Source organism: Trachurus trachurus (assembly GCF_905171665.1).
Source record: "Trachurus trachurus genome assembly, chromosome: 7".
Classification (NCBI taxonomy): domain Eukaryota; kingdom Metazoa; phylum Chordata; class Actinopteri; order Carangiformes; family Carangidae; genus Trachurus; species Trachurus trachurus.
This window is the reverse complement of record NC_139901.1, coordinates 11,932,380-11,952,553: the sequence shown is the minus strand read 5'-3', so window position 1 is coordinate 11,952,553 and position 20,174 is coordinate 11,932,380. Positions and strand designations below refer to the sequence as shown.

At 44.3% G+C, this 20,174-nt stretch overlaps 1 protein-coding gene across 1 annotated transcript in view; it reads left to right on the top strand.

The window, feature by feature from the left end:
- agrn (agrin) overlaps positions 1-20,174 on the top strand; it is a 157,795-nt gene that overhangs the window by 58,105 nt on the left and 79,516 nt on the right. The window contains exons 4-6 of the mRNA XM_083976317.1: positions 13,844-14,068; positions 16,192-16,416; positions 18,921-19,127. Of these exons, the coding sequence (XP_083832443.1) occupies positions 13,844-14,068; positions 16,192-16,416; positions 18,921-19,127 (657 nt within the window). The remainder of the gene's footprint in view (positions 1-13,843; positions 14,069-16,191; positions 16,417-18,920; positions 19,128-20,174) is intronic.

The window sequence follows — 20,174 nt, the reverse complement described above, 5'->3', positions numbered from 1 at the left end:
GTGTATGGGCATGCACACGCTACAATTGGCGGGGGGGAGCATGCACCATGTTGCCTCTCCTAATATTGAACTTGGAGCAGAGTGGTAAATACACTCCCTTTCCCAGAGAGAGCTGCAGAAGTGCTGCAAAACTCAATCTTGTGTGGCCACTCTTGTGGAACATGGAATTTTAGTTCTTTTTTTGTACTTTATTCTTTTTCTTCTTAAAGGATTGCAACAAGTAATGCAAAAAAAAAAAAAAAAAAGTGGAGTGTGTGAGTGTGTGTGGGTGAGGCGAGGTGACTAGGGTTTGAGACAGTGATCAATGGAGATTGATTTTGCCTGCGTGCGTGTGTGTGTGCACATGTGCACGTCTGAGTGTGTTCCTGAGAGTTGGCCATAAGCACGGCCGGCTGCCTTCCACCTCTCCGCTCTCCCGCGCTCTCCCGCTCTCCCTCTCTCCCTCTCCGGGCTTTAGAGAGGGCGTTATCTCTCCAGTGCCGGCGCACTCCTCTGTCCTCACAGTGAAAGGAGAAAGGCATCAGTACTCCACACCTGCTGCTCTGTCTGCTCTAACATACTGCAGGCACTCAGGGCCCAACACCAGAAGGATGTGAAGCTTCCCATCTTAAACATAAAGTATGTGCTGCAACCTGTGGTACTTGGTTGTAATATATATATAAGAATTTATCAGAGCTTTTCAGCCTTTTTACACAGTAAACCTGTCTCATATACAGCTTATTCACGCTTGCTGATAAATTCGGTAGCCACTATAATAGCAGCAGATTACATTATCTATCAACTTAATGAGAAAATATTTATCATAAACAAAACTGGAGCCTGTTGAGTGCACTTGGAGCCCTTTCCCTCCAGTAGCTGCTCTTGGCAACTAAACCATGATTAACATTTTACGGTTATGTTTTAGAAACTGAAGGCACAAATGTTTGGAAAGGTTGTGATCCTGGTTAAATATTGTGCAAACGAACACATGAGACAAGAAACGCCGACTCTCTCAGTATTTTACCAAACCGTCATCTTCGCCTGGCCCTTGGCCAATGTTTAGTGGTCAGTATTATCCTCCCGTCACAAATCCTCCTAAATGTATTCACTAAAGCGCATTAGTCCCTATTTGTGAGTCCTGATAGTGACTCTGTTTGGATATGCTCCCATATTTACACAATGTAATGATTATGAATGTGCGTGCTTTGTGTGTTTTGTATGTGCATTTGCGGTTTTGCTGAATATCCCTCCCTGCTGCACTGAATGCATTACGTGCGCCTGGTGTAGTACTAAAACGAAGCCTCTAGAGACTCCAGTGAAGCTGCTCCTGGTGTGAGAACATCTCACTAACACACTGTTTGTTGAGATTATATAAGATAGCAAAAAGATGTAATTTTACATCTTGGTAGCCCAATCAGTTTCCACTTCTTCTTCTTGCTTATCAAAGTCTTTTATTTTTTCTGTGCTGTGCTGATTTTTTTTTTTTTTTTCCCAGAGAAGCTCAAACAGTCTCTGGTCTGATCCTGTTACCCCAGCTGTACGTTCTGCCTTTTGTCTGGCGCTGGTCTGTCTGGTTGTTAAGGTGTCTGGGTCGGGCCGGGTAAAGCTGTGATTTATCCCCTCGTAGAGGATGAAGCCGGCCAGGAGGGGGACATTTCAGGAAAATCTCCTCCAAACAAATCCTTCTCTCTCTGAAACAGAGCTGGGGAAGTGAAGAGATGAAAGACAACTCGCTTTAGTCAACCTTTACCTCCACATGCTCTCTAACCCTTGCCCTTCCTCTTCTTCTTCCCCTTCCTCTTCCTCCTTTTCTCCTACTTCTACTCTTTCCTCACACTTTGATGATGTCTTTTGTTACCCTGGTGACATGTTCGGTTTCCCGGTGACGATGGCGTGGTGGTAATAACTGCAGATGGTGGAGATGACTTTTGGCTTTTCCAGCTGATAACAGTGTTGTGCACTGTGACTGAGGAGGACGAGGAGTCATCTCTTCCTCCTGTTTCATTCCCTCTGGCCTCCTTTCCCTTTCTCTGTTTCCCCTCCACCCTTTATCTCTTTGCTTGGTTTTAACCCTCCTATTTCTTCCTCACTCTCTACTCTCTCCCTTTCCCTCCTCTTTGTATTTTCAGTCCATTTTATTTCTTGTCTCTCTTATTTCACCTCTTTTTCATTTACTTGCTTTAGACCAGCCAAAAATAGCTGCTCAGTCTCTCTCTCCCTCTTCTTTACTACTTCATTCCCTCTGTCACTTTCTCTTCATTTCTCTCATTCCATTCCTCCTTTTGCACTTCCCTCCATCCGACTACATTTCTCAGTTTCTTGGTGCCACTCTCAACAGCGGTAACGTGCATGCCAACAGACACACACATGAACACAGAGAGTAATCAGATTTATCCAGGGTCGTTGCTGAACACATTTATGTGCGCACACAGACGCGCAGACACACACCAACACACATATACACAGAGCGAGAGGTCATTGTAAATAACTTGGTTTCCGTGCTTTCATTTCCCTGGGGCATTGACTCTCGCTTGATATTCATAACCATAACATGCAGAACCTGATGGACTGAATATGTGTGTGTGTGTGTGTGTGGGTGTGTGTGTGTGTGTGTGTGTGTGCGCGTGTGTAATGATACTGTATTTATACCACTATGCATGTACACGCATACACACCCAGGCGTACTTTGTGAAACACACACACACTGCAGGCACTTTGTAAACAGATAGAAATATATACATTCTTGTTATCATCCTTCACACGTACACACACACACACACACACACACACACACACACACACACACACACACACACACACACACACACACACACACACACACACACACACACACACACACACACACACACACACACACATACAGAGATGATAATGGGCTTTGCTAGAATCCTCTATCCATCTTTACTTGCTGTTCCACTCATCTGCAGCAACTGATACTTGTAAGACAAATCCTGTCTTCTTCATCTCTTTTTCTCTCTCCAGCGTTCACCTCTCTAAAACCTGCGGGCAAAACACAGATTATGCACACACACACACACAACACACGTCCATATCGACACACACCTGCTTAATACAAGACAAGAGGTTGTGTTTTGAGACTTTTTAATGTATTTATGCGTTTGGCTTCTCCTGAATAATACATCATTATTTGTTATTTTCCCTGCGTATACTTCAGGAGAGATGGAAAGAGGTGAAAACAATAAAAACAGAGCAGTGGTGAAAATATGAGGATAACTAGTGCTCTGCTGACAATACTGGAGATTTTATTTTATTTGTGTGGAAAATTGGTGATGAATGTTCAGAGCCAGATTTCTAAAGAATATCGTTTTGTGTGTTTGTATTGACTCACGTTAGAGATATATACTCTCTGTATACAATTATATTAGATGCATACTTTCTCTAGAATGTTTTTCCCATAGTACCTTAATTAGAGAGACTGACGACTGTTGAGGCAGTTCATCCAGTTAATTCATGTTGAGTTTATTAATTACTTTGGAATCATAAGTAGATGTTCGACAATTTATCTAAACTGTTCATCATATTTGAGTCTATATTCTGCCCTGCACATTCATGGGTAGATGCACACACACAGCTAGGACTGTAAGGAACATATCGACTGCATTCACTCCCCAGAGTAATGCTGTGTGCTCACATTGTGGCAGTAGAGGGCAATTTAGGCAGCATGTCCCGTCCAATGGGAGACTGACTCTGTAAATTCCTCCACGGCTGATTTCAAACCAGCAGACAGACCAGCGTTAAACTTTCACAACTTCCAGCTCTGTAATAGTATGGGGAATGAAAACCAGGTGTTGTAGCCATTTGGGCCACATGGATGTAGTGCAGTCATGTGTGTTTGTGAATCAGCTCGCATTGTCTGGAAGCCAAAATGAAGTAGTGCAGTGGTTATTGATCCAGGTCATCAGGACCCAGAGTCCTGCTGGTGTTCATGTTAGCGATCTAATGAGACACACACTGTTTATGCCGGTGCTGGAAAGTGAATGTTAACTGAGTGGGAGGAGAGAAACCCAGTAGCCTTTTGTCCTCAGGAGCAGGACTGAGAAATGTTGACGGAGAAAACTATGAAGACTTTTCCTTTGTGAGAAGCATTTTTACTCGATTTACCATAGCAGTCCTCAATATTTACTCACTGCCGTTTTATGTGGCTGCTCGATTTCAGACAGTGCTCAAGAGAAAGAGGTTTAGTGCCCAGTTTTGCTCTGGACAATTCAAACCTTAACCTCCTTTTACTGCACATAGAGTGGTTTCTGTGAATAGAAACCCAAAATGAGACTATATAACCTCTGCTCAACAGCCGCCACGAGCAGCAATAAGAGAATAATGGTGTGCTAACTTTTTTTTTTCTTTTTTTCCCTTTTTTTTGCCACGATTCTCTTAATTCAGTTGCTTTATCTGACAGCAGGGCACAGTGAAAAGAGTTGGTGACCTTGATGAAGAATTGGAGGTGCGCAGCTTGTTGGCTGCAGTTCTCTATCTACTAACAGCTCGCTGTGACTGCTCTTTCTCTCCTTCCTTTAGTTCCCTGTAGCATTTCATTCTTAGCCGCTGACAAAAAGAAACTCGAGAAACATTTGTAATGTACAATCACCATCAGTGCTGCTGACCATGGCTGGTCACCAAAAAACAGCGTTTCCTGTGGCTGCTTCGCAATAAAAGCCACTCTGTGGTGTGACAGTTTAACACCTATTATGTAAAAGCAGCAGGCAATACCGGCTTTGCATTAGCGGTTAGTTATTATGTAGTTGTAAGACCATAATTTAACCTCATGTAGCATAACATTAAATGAAATTACACTTTAATAGTGAATAACATGTAAACATAATTTCCTGTGAATCACTGTGCACATATATGTGTGAGCAATGAATTCCCCACAGCCAGGCAGATTCTACATAGTCGCCTTGTAAACCCCTTCAAATTCAGAAATCCATTGGAAAAAATATGAATAGTTCACCAGGTATAATTCTTGTAAAGCTTCTAAAATCATCATTTGTTTTGAGTGTTTCATCCAGCAGCAGTTTAAAACGTGCAGCAGTTTTCTTAGTGACATGAGGAACACAATGGCACAACAAAACCACAGACGTCATGACTTGTTCCTGGTGGCTGGAAATCATTCATATTGAAGAATCCAAACTTGTGCACAAAACATTTTCACAGTGAGATGATTTCACAGCCGGGAGATAAGAGTCTCCTGCCTTTTGTTCGTTGCAGTGGGACATGGCCATTTTTGAGCACTTCCTCTCTGTGGTGCGACACAATATCCTGTTTACAGTGAAATAACACAAACCAGACACTGATGCTTTTTGCCAGTGGGTTGAATGGGTCAGTTTTATAATGTTTATCAGAGTCACTTGACTGCTGACGCTACAGTATGTGGTTTATTTTTCTGTCTATTGTTCAACCTGATCACAGTAAATTCATTCTAACTCTGGGGACCAGTTCACCCTCCGTATTTCACCAATGTGTTTGCTGTCCTACTCCTAGATCTAATAATTTTCTTCCAAATTCTGATTATAAGAACACACACACAAACACGCACAATGCCTGTCTGTATAACACTTGCCAGCAGAGAGCAATCAATCCAAGTTATTCTCATCTACTTATTCATCTACTGAATAAATGTCAGTACTCTTTGTTCTGCTCCTGGAGCTTCACACTGTCACGTGCCTCCCTCTCTCTCTCTATCAAAATACCTTAAATTAAATAGTTGTCATGTTAAACAAGGTCCTATACTGTCAGGCTGAAATGGGTTGGCTGATTGAAGGATTTATCTGATTGCAAGTGTGTTTGGCTTTGACAGACAGAGACTGGCAGAGAGAAAATTAGAATTTAATAAATAGCACTTCAGTCTTTTCCACACCAGTTTTGAATTCTAATCCTCTGGATCTTTGTTATTTTTCAAATTAAAGTCTCAGTATTTGGGGCTAAAGACTCATTACTGTGGAATTTCTGCATTTGCTTACATAAGATAATTTGTGAGCAAATGTGTTTTTTTTTTTTTTCTGTTGATGAGGTTTCCAAAGTTGATATTGATGTTGTTTTCCAAAAACAAAACAAAACAAAAAATCACTGCAGTTGTAGAAGTCATGACTTTGTGCACTACACATTTTGGCTTCTACCCATTTCCAGCTATGAGCTGCTGTAGCCTATGAGCTGTGAGCTGTGTTAGCTTTTTTAATAGACTTTAGAATCATGTAGAAACAGAACTTTCTTAAAAAAACAAACAAGTGACAATTAGTAAAAAGTCAGAAAAACAACTTTATTTTGTGCAGTGGAAATGTTTATACTTTAAATATTGTTAATCAGTTTGTTGCCTCCAGTTTGGAAACCACTGTCTTTACAACAACTGTAAATACAGCTGTTCTTGTATAAGACAGTGACCGAGAGCTATTTAACATGTAATTACTTACATGGGACTATCAATAAGAGAGATACAGCAAAGCTCATTATCATAAGTGCACATCATAGTGTTGATAATGTTGTCATGCAGAGACATCTGTGTGTGTTTAGGGCACCGACACCTACTGTGACTGCCTTTTTAGCAGATCAGAACGGCACATCGAGGCCCAGCGGCCATCACTCATTAGTGAGCGTTGATGGCAAAGGCCAAGTATGATTAGCCAATGCTTCGCTGCACATCAGGGCTGTTTTTTCTTCTTCTTCTTCTTCTTTTTTGGCTTCCCACCACCACCAGCTCCAGTTAATCAGGCGCTAATGAAAGCAAACTTGTGGCATATGCACCACTCGGCCCACATGAGTCCCCGCATCCCTTCCGAGGGCCGGGGTGACACTCTGAAACATCAGTCTCTGATGGAAGTTGATGTATTTTAAACACAGTATATTTTCCCTCTCTTGCTTTGTTTATCACTTTGAGGGTGTTTGGGTTTATTTGGCTTTTAAACTATTGCGCACACTAAAGTAATTTGTCCTGTTCAATGAAGTTTTTGTGATGAAAACATTTCATCAGTGAACCATAGCTGTAGTATAAATGTTTGCTGTAATGCTAAATCTGCTAACTGGGTCTAATGAGTTTCATATCACTGGGTTTGATTAAGGGTTGCCTCATGCAGAGCTCAACCATTTAAAACGACATAAATACATTATTGACTGTGCGATCCTGGCCTTAAAATAGTAAACAAAACAAGCAGTTAACAGCGTCTCAGACTGCGTTCCTCCACTTATTTTTGGCACTTTGCTTTCAAAAGGCCTCTCCCTTAATCCAAGAGACACAGCTCATGGTATAAGCACTGACAGCTTTTCAATAGGTAATACTGACTTTATCCCATGGGCCATTAAGGTGACAGGAAGGCCCCGAGGTTAAAGAGGCCGTCCATCAGATAGTGTTGTCTGTCTCTTCTTCTTATCCTTTATCTCTCTTAGCTCGCTCATATGGATTACAGGTCTGAAACAAAGTGAGATGTAACACTTGAAGCGTGCAGATGGTTTGACATGTGATGTATAACCGTCCACAGAGTCCTTTAGCAACATTTTGGTCTGGCCCAAAAATACATAAACCCAGGATAATGTCTTCAATTTTCTAACAGCGGGGTCATCATCTCGGCTTTGTTGTCTCACACAACCTGTTCAAAGAAATACATCATCACCATCTCAGGCAGCATTTTATTCCTCTCCCGTCACATTGATCTATATGTTTATACAGTATGTGCAATGTAACTAATGTCTGTAGCAACAAATACACAAAGAATTATCATCCAAATGATTCCTCTCTGCTCCTGGTGATGTGGCATTATTCCAGCACTTTATAGCCTGCAGCAGTTTCATGATTCTCTCTTAGCACCTTTATCTGCTCCATCTACAGCAGCAGCTGTTTAAAACTAAAAAAAAACTAACTGACTGTTCACTAGCTGCTCTGCACCGACGTGAGCGAGTAGCCTGTGAACATAATGAAACATTTAGCAACTAAAGAGCTAGAGAGCAGGCCGTAGCCATCGTCTGCTGTCCAGAAGCAGGACTCCTGATGAATGTGAATTAGGAGGACGGAACCAAATGCTTTTGGTTAAATTACTAAAAAAACAAACCAGCTCAGATTCGCCGGCTTTAAACACCAACTTTGTTTAAGTGGAGAATTTCTGTGAAGTCGTGAGCCGTCCCTTGACAACCCCCCTGAACATCTCTGCCTGTGTTTGTCATAAATGCCACATCCAGACGATTTAATCCCGTCCTGCCTCCTCTCTGTCACTCAGCAGAATAGATGGGCCGTGTATAGTCATTTCACCACCCCACCTGTGCTTCACTTCTTTCAAGCGTGAGATATCTGCCTCTGGAAAATGACAGCTACCAGACAAATTGGACTATTTTGGAATCATGAGACCTCACAGTGCAAGATTTTAGCATTCCATCATCTGTCATTTACATTTATCCCAAAATACATTTATCTTTTTTTGTTGCTGCTTTTTTTTAAGGATGGACGACGTTATTGTCTTTCGAAATGAAGTAGGTTCAAATCTGTGCACACAAACCCTATCCAATAGACACACAGAACTAGTTAGCTGTGAGTGTGGCCAGCTGACTGCAGTGTGATGAGGGCTTTTCGTGGTTCATTTTCCATTCTCATGGGTAAAACAGCAAGGCGTGTAAAAGAGAGCAACAGCTGCAGTTCTATGAAGCTCTTTGAAGAACTACATCAAACACAGAGAATCATCTTCCAGCAATTGGCCTCACAGTAGAGAAAGTGAAGTGAGTGTGTGTATGTCTGTGTGTATGGGGAGTATGTTGGAGAGGTGTGTAGCACTGTAAATCCTTTGGCCTTCCCTCACTCCTCCTGCCTGCTGCTCATCATCACTTGGTCTGGGTATCTGGCTGCACGCTTTTCATCCATATTTAGTTCTTCGATCTCCGTTTTTATCGATCTCGTCCGTTAACCTTGTTTATTTTCCTGTTCTTGCTTTTTCCTTGCTCCCATTCTGACCCTTTCTCTTATCGCACTTCTACACACTTCTCCAAACCGCCTCTCTCCTTCAACTCTTTCCTTGCTTTGCCACTTAATCTCTAACCCGTCTTTTTTGACGGCAACCGCGCATATTTTACATTCGCACACCCAAAAAACCTGAATGACGTCAAGTGAACACTTTACAGTAGGATTCAAATATGAAGTGATTTTGGACACAGCTGCAGGGTGGATGAGCATGAACCCATGATAAGGAAGAAGAACTGTCCTTAAAGGAGGAGTTGAAATAAGACAATAGGTGAAAACACATTTGTGAACTTTTCCTTTACTGTAAACGTCTCAACGCTTTGTTGCAAATTTCTTTTCTTTTTCTGCATTTTTCCCTCTCACTGTATTTTCTCAAATGACATTTAACTCAACCCCCTCATTACTGTTTTCCTCTCCCTGTCATATTCTCCCTCATTCTCTGTCACTATATCTGTCTCTTTTCCTTTTTCTCTCTCTCTTCTTATTCTTCTCCTGCTGGTGATGTGTGTGTGTGTGTGTGTGTGACTGGCGGTGGGGAGGGGGGGGCCTTGATTAGAACACACACCGCCAAGTCCCCCCACCTCGCATCATTGCATTTGATTAGCTCTAACCCCCTGCTCCCTCCCTTATCACTACCAGCACAACAGGAAGCGCCACACACGCACCACACACACACACACATACACACACGCATGCATGCACAGATACACATGCATATATATCACAAACTCACTTGCAGACTTATCTGAACTCCATTGCTGCCTGTAAACGTGCACCGGCATATATGAACACAATCTCTCTACACACACATCTGGGCTGCTGCTGGCGCGGTGGCGGCGGCGGCAGGGCATCAGGTAAAGCCAGCATGACGCTGACAGCTCCCTGTCCCTAATGAAGCATTAATAAACTACAGCTCAAAACAGTGGATCAGAGAGCAGCAGAGTTCCCCACCTGCCTGGCTGTCTGCTCGCTGCCAGGGGGAGAGATGAGAGGTGAGAGGATCACTGTAATCCCCCGTCCTCCAAAACCCCTCTCTGCCCCACTTTTTCAGAGAGACAAACCCCCCCGCCAACGACGCCCCTAACCCTCATCAACTGCTTTTCAGTATTGTGCCCAAGGTACATTTTAGTTTTCATGAGTATGATGTCAAATAAATACTCGATGAAAGAGACCTCACTTAATTAAAACGCCACTAACACTCCAGCAGCTCTGCCCCGAACCACACAGCCGGAAATGTAATTTTCACATATCTCCTGATTCGTACATAAATGTAGTGTTATTGTAAATGTATGCATTAGAAACATCGTTTTTATGCATGCAGGCAGATTCAAGAGACTCAGATTTGTCTTTTTTTGGTTTGTGCGAACAACTCATATTTCAGTTATATTTTCAATTTAAATAGAGATGAGAAAGTTGAGAAAATTATGAAGGTGAAGCTGAACGTTGATTGTTCACATATAGAGCCGAGTGAATTTTGCAAATTTAACTTTTTCTGTGTTAATTTGCCCTGACAGATAATTCAGCTCTGACTGGTAAAGACAATAGCTAGTTAGTGTTTCTGTGGTGAGTGCGTCAGTCCTGCATTTGTTTGACAGCTTCATTCTTCATTTCCTTCTCTTTTCTGCACAATCATGCACATTCTGCCGAGCGTTGCCCTTCAGCCCGAACACACGTAATACTAGCACTGCTAATCAGCCTCTTGCTAGTAGCCATCTTACCTCTGCAGCTACAGCACAGCACATAACAACCAGACTGATTTCTGTCGCAGTCTGACCCCCGATTGAACCCTGAGTTAAAGCCTAACTTGCAGCGATGTTCGTGTGCGTGTGGGAGTGAAGGTTTTTCGTTCAGGAATCGGCACAGACACACATGAACTGACAATTAGGCGCGCGGGTAGTGCAGTAACAATACCTCCCCGATTGGCAGACAATGGCTCCCCTCTGATTCAAATGAAGCGAACCTGCTGAGTGGAGATATTCCGCTAGGTGTGTCCATTGAAATGCTGCATGCCTGTGATTAGGAGAATTAGAGCAATCGTTCTGTGAAAAGAAGCAATCAAATTCAGGTCCAGCTGTGATGGACTGACAGGAACGAGTCCAAAACGCTTCGAAGAATAGACGGATTTTAGAAAATCCAGTCATTTAAATGTAAATAAATCAGCATTGAGTGCCTAAGAAAATACATATATAAAGGGACAGTGTTTTAATTGGACTGTGGGCTGCTGGATGTCCTCTAGGGTGTCCTCTCCTTCCCTCGTCATAACCTAGAGATGTCGTCCCTGTTTGTGCTGGGATGCCGTTACTTTGGTGTCACTTGGCGTCTTTATCTCTCTGTCTATCTGTATCCTGATCTGTCTTTCTCTTCTCATTATCCTTGCAGTGGAAACCTCGCTGAGCTTTACTCCAGCGAGGGAGACTGATCTAATTGGCAGCGAGGATCATTCTAATTTAGTGAAGCCAGCTCTGCTGACTTCTTCAGCTTCGCTCTTTCTCATCTCTCTTTTTTTGTGCTTTTTTGTGCCACTTTTCACGTGATAATAATGAGAAAATATACGCAAGAACTGCCTGAAGTTTGCTGTGGTTTCTTATTTTTCTTTCTTTTTTCTTCTTTTTTTTTATGTGTGCTTGTTACACCGATCACATTCGCCCAGGCAATTTGCCTGCTTGTCTGAGTCTGAGAAGGGAGGTTTATCTGCACTAACACCCCATCGAGGCTGCGCTCCGTATCCAAATCGGCCCCTGTTAGTATTCAAATCAAGAGCCCCCACCTCCGCTTCCTATTCTACCTAGCTCTCGTGCCTGCAACTGCCGCCCCCGCCCCTCTTTGCCTGTCAACACTCCAGCTTCGCTCAGAGGAAAGGACGGCTGGGCAGAGAGAGAGAGAGAGAAAGAGAGAAAAAAAAGCCCTGGCCATTATTTAATGAGATCAAGAAGTGTGAGGAGGCTGCTGTTTACTGTCACAAAGCAAACAGGGGCCCCTCTGTGCAGCCGGAGTGGATCACCGGGGCCTCTCCCTCATCTTCCTCCTCCTCTTGAGTAGCTGTGACTGCCGCCTCCACCTTAACAACCACCAATTCACAGAGAGTGTAAGCGCACTGACAAGGTGCTTCTTCTTGTCAGGACATATAACTGCACCTCCTCCCACTCCCCAACAGCAGGTGGATCAAAAACACTGTGACTGTGAAGGTTATATCTAGGTTAGTAGCTATATGCCACATGACAGGAGGAGCCCCAACTGTTTCATACAGTGTAGATTGTGTAGTTGATGTAACTTGTGTGTAATTGCTGTCGCTGTGACCTTTTACCTGCTCGGCGAGAGACAACAAGGTCGTTAGTGCAGCGCCGGTTCCCACAGGTCATCAGTGTCTCATTGTTCATATGATTAGACACAAATTAGAGGCCAAGTGTCACAGTCGCTCTCTGCCCACGTCGGCCGCCATCAGGCCGCGCGTCGGGTGGCTCACAATGACTTCTGATTTCAGCGAGTTACTTTCCATCCGTCTCCTTCAGCTCAAAACTGTAATTTTAGCACTTTATTTTGAAGCTGCTTTTGAGGGTGTCTTTGTCATTAATTAGGTCTGGAGTCAGTTTCAAAGTTCCTTCTGCAGTACAGCACAAATATGAAATGTTGGGGGGAAAAAAAGTGTTCGTTAACGAGTCGAACGCACCAAACCTCAAAAGGACTTGACAGGAGAGAGTTGGGAAAGAAAGGGGGGGGGGGGATGCGCCATGAAGATGAGGGAAGCGAGGTGAGGGCATATCCTTTGATCAAGAGCTCTCCTCGTAGCACTCCTGTCTCCTTACACATCCATAATATATTTCTGCACACATTCCAGTTTCTTATTAACAAGGAAGGCAGTGCCATGGCATCCTGAAGGCAGGTATCAACAACAAGAAAAAAAATAAAATAAAAAAACACGGCAACAACAAAAAAATAAATCTGAAGCAATCTCTGTTTCCTCCATAACTGGAAGATCTGAGAGAAAAAACGAACCAAAATGCACAGCAAAGATTTTGAAATTCAATATATGCACTCCCCTTTAAATTAAATTCATTGATGTTGGTTTGTAACAAAAGAGGGAATAATATCAAACATGGGTAAATATCTCTTCTAACAGTGGCAGCTTAGGAAATGAGAGAGGCCGCTGACGCGCGGCTTCTCTCTCATGGGAAACCATGTTTGTCCATGGCAGTCATAAATATGTATCATGCTGCAGGATGGTAGCGATTGTAATCTGATGGCCGCCTTTTGTCGGGCATATGAAACCCCGAAAAGAAGCCCCCCCAACACACACACACACACACACACCCATCAGTGGCGAACACAGGCGAAATTAAAAGTTGCATCCTCTCCTATCATTGGAATGAGTCACTCAGCGACAAGTGGCACGATGTTTAATTAGGGTGGAAACAAAGACCTCGGGGGGAAAATACCTCTCTTCCCTTCTCCCCTCCTCTCTCTCGGTCTCATTTGTAGAAAAGTAAATATTCAGACGGTTGCTTTTCAGCCGTGGCGATTAAAGCATGCTCGAGCATAGCAAAAGAGAATGTGTTATGAATGTAAAGCCCCTAATTCAATTCGCTCGGCGCCACAAAATGAAACACAACTTGTTTGTACGAGGAGACAGCTGTGACAGTGCGTCCTTACCCAGGGGTGTCAAGTAGTTCTTCAAACCCCACAATAACTGTGCTGGGCTTCCAAAAGTGCACTGGCAGCCTCTCAAATAACACGGCCTGTCATACATGATGCACTCCAGCATGAAGCAGCGGTGAGTGTCATAGAGTACAGCTGGTTGACAGGTGCACTCCTCAGTGTAAAAAAAAAAAAAAAAAAAAGTAATCTGTTTCTTGACTAATAGATGTTTGTTTCTCTTTGTGTCCCCTGTCCCCGCAGCTCTGAAGGACCCTTGCACCGAGGTGACCTGCAGCTACGGCAGTACCTGTGTCCAGTCATCAGACGGCTTGTCGGCTAAATGCATGTGCCCCCTGGGCTGCGAGGGCAAGCCCGAGGAGACGGTGTGTGGCAGCGACGGAAAGGACTACCGCAACGATTGTGAGCTCCATCAGCATGCCTGCAAGAGCCAGAAGAACATACGCGTGCAATACCAAGGCCACTGTGGTGAGATACCTCTCGGTTATGTTTTTTTATCATTGATCAGTTCATTTAGCAGCATTATTGAAAAGCGGCCATCATTAGTCCACAGTATCGTCTTTCAGTTTGTCTGATATTAAATTTGCAGTGAAAAGCAGATAGGCGTCACATTTCGGCGTCGCAATTCTTTTTGTCATTTCGCCTGATAATTGCCGATGGAAAATCTTCAAGCTTCTCTTTGTCCTTCACTTTTTCACTCTATTTACTACCTCTTGCTTTTATTTTCTACCTGTCTCTAACTTGGGCCTTGCCTCTGCGTGTTTTCAGTTTTCTCCTATACTCAGTCCTGTGTGAATCATTGTTTTCATTAAGTCGGTCTAGGTTTTGTTGGACCAAGCTTTTGTGGCTCATCCTCATTATCATTAGGCGATGGTTGCTAACTCCCAAGGCTCTCAACTTTAAGGTTTTTTTTTTTTAAATCTTACAGCGAGCTAAAGGGAGAGAAAAGAACAGCAGACACTAACTCTGTCTCTTAGCAGCCAGAGCCTCCGGGAGACATAGAGGGGTGGTGGGCAATGAGAGATGGATGTGCGGCTCTGCCGGTGGAAGGTTGGTCGTATAAATTCAGCCTGAGTCGGCCAAAGTGACCCGAGTTGCCCCGTCCTCCCTGGGGAGGGCTGAGGCTCAAGGGACCAGTCCGTCCTGATGGGCCTCTAAATCTTCCCGCAGCCATTTCATCTAAAGCCGCGGCTATTTCAAGTCCGTGGCCCTAGCCAGACAAAATGCAGTTGATTTATCCGCGTGGCTAGTTTTGGCAGCAAACAGGCCATTCTTTTTGTAATTACCCTACTTGCTCAGCTAGAGGGAAACGCGGATCCTGTTCTTCTCAGTTAATGGGAGGTAATGGTCTTTCTCACAGATAATGGTCTGGCTGGCAGGTGAGGCACTGCCTTATGCTCAGACACTGCATGCATTACGATAAAACCCCCTGTTTGCTCAGCCGCTGGGCCTTTGCATTGTGCTGACAGAGAACAGTGCGAGGCCTGGCCAGACCCCTCGCACGCACACACACACACGCACCCTCTTCCCAGCCCTCCATAGTCAAACCGCTCTGTCCCATTTCATGTTCCTGCATTGTTGCTCTTTGTACGTCTGCCAGAGGACTTTGGAGACCATCCCCCCCCACTGTTCGCTCTTTCTCATTTTCTTTCTCCTCCGTTCGACTCCTTTCCCGATGATAGGGTGTTTCATCCTTGGTGCGATTTGAATGACTTGCCGGCAGTTTGGCAGTGATTTAATATGTCACAGTGCTACATAAATCCTTCGTCTTTCCGCATGCTGAAAGCATGGCGTGGAGGATAAAGCCTGGGCTCCAGTTTCAAGGAGCAACACCCCCCGTCCCACACGTCCGCAAACCAATTCCATTATGATCACGAACTGATAGGGCCGACGGCGCCAGACCGACACTCCCCTGGAAGGAGGGAGGTGCCAGGGAGCAAATCAAACCGACAGTCTCTTCATCCATTTCCTTGTCTCCCCTTCATATCCAAGGTCCCACTCTGAGCTGCTCCCAGCTGCTGGGCCACTGATAATATCTTTGGAGCAGCAGTGATGGAGGATCATGTCTTGTCTCCTCCTCTGCCCATTCCTTACTCCTCTCCTCTCCTCTCCTCTCCTCTCCTCTCCTCTCCTCTCCTCTCCTCTCCTCTCCTCTCCTCTCCTTTCCTCTTTCTAAATTTACTCAACTAATATTGTCAAACAAACAACAGTTAATGAATTCAGTCCATACTGAGATGATGATTTGGCTTGTGAATCATATTACAGGTATATTGTTGTTTACAGCTATTTTCAATCTGGCTCTCCAAAGCTAACAGAAACTTTACTTTAGAAGGAACTGAACAGTTGCCAGTTCTGAGGCAATTAAGCAAGGACGCATCCTGTCCTGTTACATATTTACTGTCTTTTTTCTCCTGCCAACATATTGTTGTTCATCTCTCATAGCTGGACATGGAGATGTCTTTGATTAAAGCTTTCTTTTTCAATCCTCCGAGGTCTAATTAATGTAAATATTTTCCTACATAAACTGTTACATACTGTGCAGCACATATGTATACTGCAATACATATTCATTAATGCCTGTGTCTCCACAGACCCGTGCAAAGACAGCGAGAACAGCCTGAGCACAATGTGCCGGGTGGAGACTCTCACCCGCAACACTCTCCTCTTTGCCACGCCGGAGGCATGTCCCCCGGGAAACGAGCCCCTGTGTGCCAGCGATGGGGAGACCTACGCCAGTGAGTGCGCCATGTTGGCAAGAGGCATGCAGAAAGGCATCAAGCTCAGGAAGATTCATGCAGGACGATGCAGAAGGATGGGTGAGGAAAAAAGCTTTGTGGTTTTTAGAAAGTGTCTATATGTTTTGAAGAAGAGAGTGTTTCATGATAGAGAAAACACCATACACAAAGAGATAAGAAGCCTCAAGCACATTCATGTCTCAAGTCAAGGCTTTTTATTTTACGTTGTGTTACAGCACACCCATAGCATATAGGTGCACAGCCCATACTGGTCCCAGATTGAATCTTTCACCCAATTAATCACCCGCTGTTCTACTGCATTAACGTATAAAGCCCTCATGGTGCAAACCAATGGGTCGACAGATAAAAATCAAGACACAATCATGAAGCATCTGCATCATATTGTCATACATGCAGGCATCCACATGTTTCACACAGACTCTAGCTCTGTGTAGACTCTGTGTTACTGTTATTGTACTGCACAGCACAGAGATAAATGGCTCTAAGGTCTTGGGATCTGTACTGTATCCATGCTAGCAGTAGCCTCTTCCAGCCTGATAAGAGCCTCCAGGGCTGTTATCTGTGCTATTAGAACACGGGGTTTAAGCCTTAGTCAACAAAGAGCTGTCAGCTTTTACTGTACGTCTGATAGCCATCGGAGGAAATCCAATTTTCTTGCTGTGTTGTCGGCGGGGGCCTGGTGAAGCCACAGCTTTGTTGGTTCGTGGCAGTGATGCGCAGAGAGACCCTGGCCCGTGCTCCGAGACCTCTGACAAGCGTCACAGACGGGAGTAGATCACCGTCTGGAAGGGGGGCGGCCATTGGTTACGGTCAGCAAGGAGCGTTGACAGACACTTCTGTGACACACCCCGGCTCTGATGCCTTCACTGGCTGACAGGCTGATGGAGGAGTGTGAGCCTTTCAATTTGCACAAATCCCAGTCTTAAGTAGCGCTGCGAGTTTGTGTTGGCATGTCAGTGTGTGTGTGTGTGTGTGTGTATGACGACGCGTCGCGTACGTGTGCAAGCAAGTGGATGAAGGGTTTTTTTTTTTCCTCCTTCCTTCCCCTCCTCTGCTGTGCCTTTTTCAAATGAAAGAATAATTCAATTTGAAACAGAGATCCATGAAATCATATCCCTAAGCAAATTACAAATTGGTAACTAATGAAAATGGCCATTTCGACTTGTAACCATGACATCGCACATCCTTGTAGCCCTCTCACTCAGATACAGCACTGATGTAATTAAGTGTGGCATGACAGGCTTTTAAAGAAAAGAGAAAAAGGAATTGAATTGCTGTACAAATTTGATCCACTGATCAGGAATGAAATAAATTCGAAGCCTAGCGAGCGCCTCCAGAACAGAGGCCTGCTTCAAATTGGATTTTCTCACTTCAATGGTAAATTTGCCATTTCACATTACCAGTATTTCTTTCTCTTTTCTTAATTTACGCAGTAGATTTCTGCTTAGTGAGTCAAAATGTAATGAATATAATAGTTTAGACTTTAACTTGACCCTAAAAGGAAATTCTTCTTTGGGTTGCCCAATTTTATGAAAGTTATTTGGGGAACTTTATTATTAAAGTTAGATGAGGGAGCCTGATCTCCAGTCAGTTGTTTGGGCTTACATCACCAAAGAAAAGAACATGTATTAACAGCAGCCACTGTGTTATTAAGTGTCACTTCACTGAGTTCTCCTATTGTTTGTTTTGCCATGATTATTATTGTTTAAAAACTAATAAAAGTTAGAGGAAAAATATAAAAAGATCCAGTTCAGAGGATGATGGTAAATTCCTCCTTCAGCCGCAGAGAACACTGGGTAGCTACATTTGAAAGAAACCATGAACAATCTAATAAAATGAAAGTAAACAAATTAACTGATTTTTTCCACCTAATGTGCTCCGAACAAAAGGAGCGACATCAACAGACACGAACAAACACCGTGTTCTTTTGTATGACCACTTTTGCACGTGTCAGTTTCATTTTTATTTTCTATAGTCGAGCTCAACCTTCAATTCTTCTTAGAGCGGCTGCTCATCATACCAAAACATATTCATTTCTGATGTGTTGTTAACGGTTTCAGGTATTTCCACAAAGGGCTTTAACCTCTGCTGCTGAAGGAAAAGCTTTCACATGCACTGCCAGTGACATCAGTCCTCTCTAACATGTAATTACTGTTTGGATGAAAACCGATTTATTTCCCAATGGTTGGACCAGCAGTGTCACACGGCAGGAAGGACAATTAGTTCAACACTCTGCTAGCTTGAAATGTTTTTTTTTGGTGGTTGTTGTTTTTTTTTTTAACGCTTGCTGAGTACCTCTGTTGTCCTTTCTCTGTGTTGATCAGTCAGACTGTTAGAAAATTGGCAGTTGGGAAAACAGCTCGAAAAAAAAAAAGCCTTATCAGTGTCTATACAGATTGTTGACATGAAAGAAAAATCTGAATCAATGACGAATGCAGATGCCTCCACACTGACGGGTGTTGTCTGTCTGAACGTGGGATAAGGTTAGGGTTATGGTTAACTCTGACGAGGTATATAAAGATAATGTACGTGATACATTTTTTTTTACCCATCTCCTATTTCAGAGGAATGTAAGGAGGAGTGTCTCTTCAACGCCGTGTGCCTGGTGGAGCAGCTGAGCGCCCGCTGCTCCTGCGACCCCATCGAATGCGACGGCACCTACAGGCCTGTGTGCGGCAAGGACGGCCACACCTACGACAACGACTGCCTGCGGCGCAAGGCGGAGTGTCTGAGCAAGAGCCTCATCCCCATCAAGCACCAAGGGCCCTGTGGTGAGTGGAGCTGGAGGACTGCGGGGTGGGTGGGTGGGTGGGGGTGGGGGAGGCGAAGAGGGGAAATGGCATTTTTTTTTGAAGAACTAATGTTGTTTCCTCTCAGTCCCTCTCTTTTCCTCTCTCCCTCTCTCTTCTTGTCTTTAATGCAGACTGAGTCGATGTGATTTGCCTTGTGTGCCACATAAGCTAACGATGTGTATGTCTGTACTTTAAGCCTCGCTGCAAAGTGTCTGAAATGGTTCAGAAATGCTCTCTGAGGGGGGAGGGAGGTGGGTGGGCGGGTTGGCGTAACTCAAACAGACAGGACTTGTGTGCCTTCCTTATGAAAACCGTGCCTACACTTCTCCACCCGTTCACCTCCCATTCATCTCCTCATCCTTGTCACGCTTCATCCCTCCATCTCAAACTCACACACACACACACACACACAATGAAACCCCACCTTCATGTTTCATTCATCCGCTGTCCGTCTCCTACTCCTTCTCTGGTCTTCCACTTCGGTGGCTTCTGTCATTTTTTCCCCCTCCTCTGTCTTTGTCTCTTTGTCATGTGTGTTGCTTTTTCTTGTATAAAAAAAAGCTATTCTTTCTTGTTTCAGTGCGTCAGTCAGTCTGTCTGTCTATCTTTGTCCGTGTGGCCGTCTTCCTGGCTGTCTGGCTGCAGGTCACCCAGTGGCCGACCCCATCAGGCGGACTCTGAGGGGTGAAGCCCTTCCCCTTGCCCCCGTGTGGACCTAACAGGAGGGGTCTTGTACTGCTGCCTTTTTCCCTCTCAGTCCTTGTGTGTCTCTGTGTCATTAATGTCTCTTCCTTCTGTTTAACCTCCTGCCAAGATGAGATCTGTGAGGTTGGAGAAGTCTTCCTCTGCCCCCCCCCCCCCCCCCCCCGCTCCCTGTTCTTTATTTCCTGTCCTACCCCCCAAAAAAGAGCATCTCCTGTTCCTAAATGCTTCAGCACCACTCACCTCTGACTCCTTTCTCTCTGCATGCAGTGTTGCATGCCAGCTCCCAGCCTCACTGCAACCCAAACAGCCCCTCTCTCCATC